Source organism: Monodon monoceros, unplaced genomic scaffold (genome assembly GCF_005190385.1).
Source record: "Monodon monoceros isolate NGI ecotype Baffin Bay Population unplaced genomic scaffold, NGI_Narwhal_1 Super_Scaffold_4, whole genome shotgun sequence".
In the NCBI taxonomy this organism is placed as follows: Eukaryota; Metazoa; Chordata; class Mammalia; order Artiodactyla; family Monodontidae; genus Monodon; species Monodon monoceros.
The window spans coordinates 52,279,348-52,285,347 of NW_021703781.1; the positions used below are offsets into that span (position 1 = coordinate 52,279,348).

The 6,000-nt window shown below is 42.4% G+C and overlaps 1 protein-coding gene across 1 annotated transcript in view; it reads right to left on the reverse strand.

Annotated features, from left to right (window-relative positions):
* The window catches only part of MMS19 (MMS19 homolog, cytosolic iron-sulfur assembly component), a 32,180-nt gene extending 26,426 nt beyond the window's left edge, over window positions 1-5,754 (reverse strand). Inside the window, exon 1 of the mRNA XM_029245217.1 lies at window positions 5,617-5,754. Within this exon, the coding sequence (XP_029101050.1) occupies window positions 5,617-5,731 (115 nt within the window). The 5' untranslated portion in view covers window positions 5,732-5,754. The remainder of the gene's footprint in view (window positions 1-5,616) is intronic.
* Between the last annotated feature and the right edge of the window lie 246 nt (window positions 5,755-6,000).

Here is a 6,000-nt window from a genome sequence, read left to right on the forward strand (position 1 = left end):
GGGAGTGCTCTAGTTGGGATTCATAGCTCGTGACTGGCACCAATTTAGACATCAGGCACTCTTAGCCTTACTCGTGCCAGGATGTGGAAGGCCCAGTGCTGCCCCTGCTCCTGAGAAAGAGCCAAAGGGAAAAATGCGCAAGCTGTGGGGTGGGGGAAGGGGCAGCAGCTAGACTAAAAGGACAAACCAAGGCACTGACAGTTGTTCTACACCCAATTCCTTAACGTCAGTACTTAAGAGAGATACCCATTTCTGGGTTACAAAGTTGCACCATTTGGGAGGGTGGAAAAGGGTACTTTTCTGGAACCTCCTGGACAGAACCCAGGAAACTCTGCTGAAAAACCCATCTAAAAAATAATTTCAGTAGCGGCCACAAGGGTGTTAGCACATAGGAAGCCATAGGGGACTGATAACTGTTACTGAACTGAACCATCCTTCTTCAGCAACACCATCAAAGTCCTCTGTGTATGCTGGGCTAGGGACTCTCTTTGGAAGTACCTCAAGTGCTGTTAAGACAAAATACCTGACTATTAGGCCTCACTCAGTCACCTCTAATTTTTTCATTAAAAAAAAAATTGAGGTATAATTTACATACAGTGGAATGCACAGTGAACATATAATTTGATTAGTTTTAACAAAAGTATACCCAGAGTAACCAACACCCCAATCAAGATATAGAATATTTCTACCACCAGAGAAAGTTTCCCTCACACTCTCTACTAGTCAATCTCACTGATATAGGTTGCCTCAAATCTTATAAATGAAAAAGAGTTCTTCAGCATTCAGTATACATCATTATGAAACTGGCTGTTTTACAATTACAAAGAAACATCCATTTGCATGTGATTTCTTGAATCCCAGTATATGGGTGAATTCTCCTGGCAAAGCCCTTTAGTCTTCATACTTTCACAAAGAATCCATCTTGAATTAATGCAGCACAAACATAAAAGTGAAGTACAAAAGTCATACAAAATTAGGAAAAAATGAAGAAATAATAAAGCTATTGCAACAGTAAATAAGAGTAAGGAAAATGGCAAATAAGGTGGCAAAGAACTAGAATCAGTATTTTGAAGATGTTTTCACAAAGGTAACTAAATCTAACATCTTATTCTAGTTCTGTTGAGCCTATCTTAGAACGTCTTTCAAATTTTCATCTTTTCCTTTTCATCCCTTATAACCAGACTATACAGGGACAGCTGTCAAAATAGCCTTCAACTTTTTAGTGTAATGAAAAGGTTCTGTAACTTTTAGATAGTGGTGGTAGTTGTAGAACATTGTGAATATACTAAAAGCCACTTATTTGTACACTTAAAATGGTTACAGTGGTGAATTTTATCTCAATTAAAAAAAAAAGCCTTCTGATCAATCCCTAATCTATCTAAAATGCACAATTACTTCCCTGCTCACCAATCTCCCTTTGCCCCTCATTGCCTAAGACCTGACTCCTTGGCTTGATGTCATTCACGATTTAGCCCTCAACCCCCTCCAGCCTCACCTTTGATCATAACTCCTATCATTCAGTCACATGAAATCTCAACATGTCAAGCTCTTCCATATCCTTAAGCCTGGAAACACATTCCCTTGGTTTGGAATGCCTCTTTCCTGCCCTTGTCAGTCTGAGGAACTTCAACTCCTCAAGACCCAGCTCAAATGGCAACTCTTCTGTGAAGCCTTCCTTGATTCCCAAAACAGAATTACTCCCTCTTACACGTTCCTTGAATCATTCTTTAAAAAAACTGTCATGTACGTTTGGTTTCATTTATCCATTCAACATTTATTGAATAGCTATTATAAATCAATTACTGTGTTAGGACTGGAGAGAGAAATATAGACAGGGAGCTTTTAAGGAGCCCAGTCTGTTGGGGCAGAAAGACACTTAAAACAATCAAAGAACAACAAGTTCAGTGTTACCACAGTGATATAAACAGAGCCTGGGGTAACATAGGAAAGGAGTAAAATTCTTGGGTGTATGGGACCGTCCATCACTAACTTTAAGTGATTAGTTCTCTTAACAATAAAAGTTCTTCCAAATGAAAAATACCTGGAAGTACTGTTAATTATGCACTTGGACTCTAGGGATGAAAGAAGCTAATAAAAAGTTAATTTTCCTAGGGGTAGTCTCACTGGCATAAGAAAAATAAATGTAAGTTCCTTTCCCTATATAGGTTGGCTAAGTTTTTCCAATGTGTCCAAGATTTGTTCTCTAAAAATGGACCTACTAGCACCTGCTAAATACCCACTCTTTCCTCAGCAGGGCACCAGTCCGTGTGGGGCACTGAGGAGTCGTCAAAGGAGTATTTATATGAGCACTGACATAGAATGCACAATCAGACCTCTGTCTGATGGAGTTGCAGCCTCTTGAGAATCTGGAGTAGCAGCCAAGGGGGAAGGGGAGAGGGGGGAGGATGTGAAGGAACAGGAGAGAGAAAATTCCCAATCAGGACTCAGTTCCAATCAAGCTCTCAAAATGCCCTTTCTGCTGAGAATGCCACAGACATTTCTCAGAACTATATTTTACTTTTCTTTAACAGTTTTCTGGTTTCAAGAATAGTGGTCTCCTCATGGAATTACAAATGTAGGAAAATACAATAAAGACTGAAATGAAGGCAAATCCAAATAACCAAGAGGAAGAAAATTTATATCCATCACCTATAAATCCAACATGTTCAAAATCAGCTCCCTTCCCAATTTTTGGACATAGTACTTTTCTTTTGCTCATCTTCAGGCTCAAAAGCTTGAGGTCATCTTAGAGTCCTCCCTCTCCTCCAAGCCCTATAACTAATTAGCCCTCAAATTCCAGATTCTTCCTTCAGCATCTTTTATTCCATTCATTTATACCACCTACTTATGCTAGTCTCCAGGAGACTATGGTGGTAGAAACAGGCAGGTAGGATGCAGAGATGTATACAGAAGTAGCTACTAAACAGTCTGCAAGTAAGTATGAGTGGTTGAGAAATAAGTACCACAAAGATTCTGAACTGTGAGATGATGTCTGGCTGGAGTAATCAGGAGACACTTGGGGGCAGGCAGTGAGCACTCAAACTGGGCCTTTAATCCCAGGCCTAACTTTAATTAGATGGAGCCAATGGAGGGATCTGGGAAGCAAAGCAATCAGGGGAACAGCAAATCAACTGGCTGCCTGGAACTAAAGATCCAGGAGGGGAGTGGTAGCCATTGAATGCCTGGCTGAGCAGCCTTTAACCCTTAGGCTGCCAGGTCATTTCTCTTCCATCATTTGCACCTTTACATCTGACACCTACTCTCATCAGGAACCCAGGTGCAAAACAAAGTTGGTGGTAGCTGCCTTTGTGATCACAGGACGTTCCTTCTGCAGTTACAATTTGTAGGAGAGGATGCGGCTATGAGTGGCCGAATAGAAAGCTGGTCCCTTCAGCACTAACGAAGCTTGATTTAGGCTGGAGGATTAGAAAGCACATCTTATTCTGGGGATGCTTTAAAACTCTGTCAGCCTTCAACAACCCTAACTAAGGCTGTGATCTAAGACTGAGAATACCGATTTAATCCTTCTCAAATTCATCTTCACTATATGACTCCCTTGCTCAAGGATCTACATTGATCCCAATTACCTACAATAGGTCATTTAAATCCCTCTGTTTAGAATCCAAGGTTAGGCATCATCCAACCCCACCAAACCTTTTCAACCTTATCTGTTATTACCCCTCTGTTAGTTATCTGTTATTACCAACCTCCTTTCCTAATCAGGAGAGCTAAATTACAACAGGGCTAGTGTTACAGTCTTAGCTGAGCTAAATTTAAACTAGACAACAGTTTAGGCCACTTTCTTTTTCAAAAAATATAAATTCTACAAAAATATTTATAAGAACTTGGCGGTCTTTATTCATGCTGACTTCTCAAGTGTGTTCTGAATTTGAAGAACCCTAAATTACTGTGTTCATAATGTATAAATGTGAAAAAAGTTACAAATAACACTTTTTATAGTAATGTTCTTTATCTTGATAGTGGGTAGGTATAAGCATTTTTCAAAATCAGTGAATGTATGCTTAAGATTTGTACACTTCATTGAATACAAATTTTACACCAAAATTTGTATTAAACTATAAACAAACCCTAGTCAATGACATACATACCAAAGCAGTTAGAGGGAAGTGTACTGCTATCTGCAATTTAAATGACAGATAGATACATGATAAAGCAAATTATATTAAAATGTTAATGGTAGAATCTAGGTGGTGGGTGTATGTGTGTTTTTCTTATGAAAAAATTACTTAGACTTTGCTGTATGTTTGAAAATTTTCATAATAAAACATGGGGGAAAATGACATTGATAATACACTGTCGTTGTTAATCATAAGCACTGACGACACACTATACTGCACAAAGCTGTAAGAAGTTAACTTAGTGGAAAGGCTGCATCAGGCATTTATTTGCTCCTTGATGCTTCCATGTCACCCTGCACATACCTCTTACAGCCCTTTTCATGGTGTACTATCCGTTTGCATGGCAGTCTCTCCCACTATATTATAAGTCCCTGGCAGGCACAGATCTAGCGTAATTTGTATTTATATCCCTATTACTTTGCATCGTGTTTCAAGAATAATGTGTTCAATAATGGTGGAAGGATTAAATTAAATTGAAATATTGCTAAGGATCAAAGTATTATACTTCTGGCAGATTCACATTATTCATTTCTCACATATTCTAATAGTGAGTATGTTCAATTTTCAAGAGAAATGTATCCTTTACTTCTCCCCAAACACGCAAAATTTCCAAAAATAGAGACAAAAAGCATCTGTGCTGACAAGATTATTTTGCATTCTATTACTTAAACACAAGGTCTGAAGGCCTCCTAACATTCAATAACTTTTTAGATTTTTTTTTCTAAAAGAGTGAAAAGTCTCAGAATTCCAATGAAATCTGTAATTTGTTTTATTCAAATCTTAGATAAGCTGTCAGAACTAAGAGATCCCTAAACTGATCAAAAGCAGGAAAGTGGAGTTCTGGGGAAAAGATAAAAACAAACTCCACGTTAAAAAGTCACAAAGCAAATTAATCAAGAACTTTACCAAGAAACGGAGGGAAAGCCTTAAGGAAGATACGCAGAACTTCTCAAACTCCCTCTAGACTGGTTTCTCTCCTCCTCTCTCCAACTACAGCCAGTCAGATATCCGGCCGCCCGGCCACTCCCAGCATGCCACGCGACTGGAGCTGATGCCGCTGAAGATGCTTCTTGTCACGTCAACTTCCTAGAAACAACGTGCTTTTGCGGCGTGAGCCCGTGATTCTGAACTGCAGGAACTGGGTCCGAGTCCCAGCTCCCCCACCGGCCTGATCTGAGAGTCTCTTGCCCTCGCTGGGCCTGTTTCCTCATCTGTGAAATGGTAATTAATCTCCTAACCCCGGCCGGCGCACAGAATGGCTATAAACCGAGACAAGGCGCGTAAGGGCGCTTTAAGGAAGACTGCAAGCGACTCGCAATTTGTTATGGCTCTTAAGCACGCGGTGCTCACAACCAGCCCCGGACTAATCTCTCAAAGTCACCGCTGTCCCTCACTCCCTTCCCTCCCGGCGCCTGTGCTGAGGCCGCTCCCTCCTGGAGGCCCCCAAGCGGAAGCCGTGCGGCGCCGTCGGCCGTACCTGCAGCCACTTGGTCAGCGGGGCCCTCCTGCTGACCCATGACGAAGTCTTGCACGAGGCCCCACAGCGCGCCCGTAGGCGCCACCGCCTCCAGAGCGGCGGCGGCGGCGGCCATGACGCGAACTGGAAACCGTGGGAGGGGAAGTGGGAGGTGGCACGGGACGGGCCTCTCCGCGCACGCGCCTCCTGAGCCAATTGCGTGGCGAAAGATGAGGGGGCGGGGCGCTCTCTGGATTACGTGCCTGCCGGCTCCAGGCCCGGCAGTTCCAGGGAGGGATGGGACGGTCCCTCCCCAAGGGGCGGGGCCTGGAGTCGGGGCGGTGGCTCAGGGAGGGAGGGCGGCTGATGGGCACGCAGCCGGGGGCCTTTGAGGGCGAATAATTC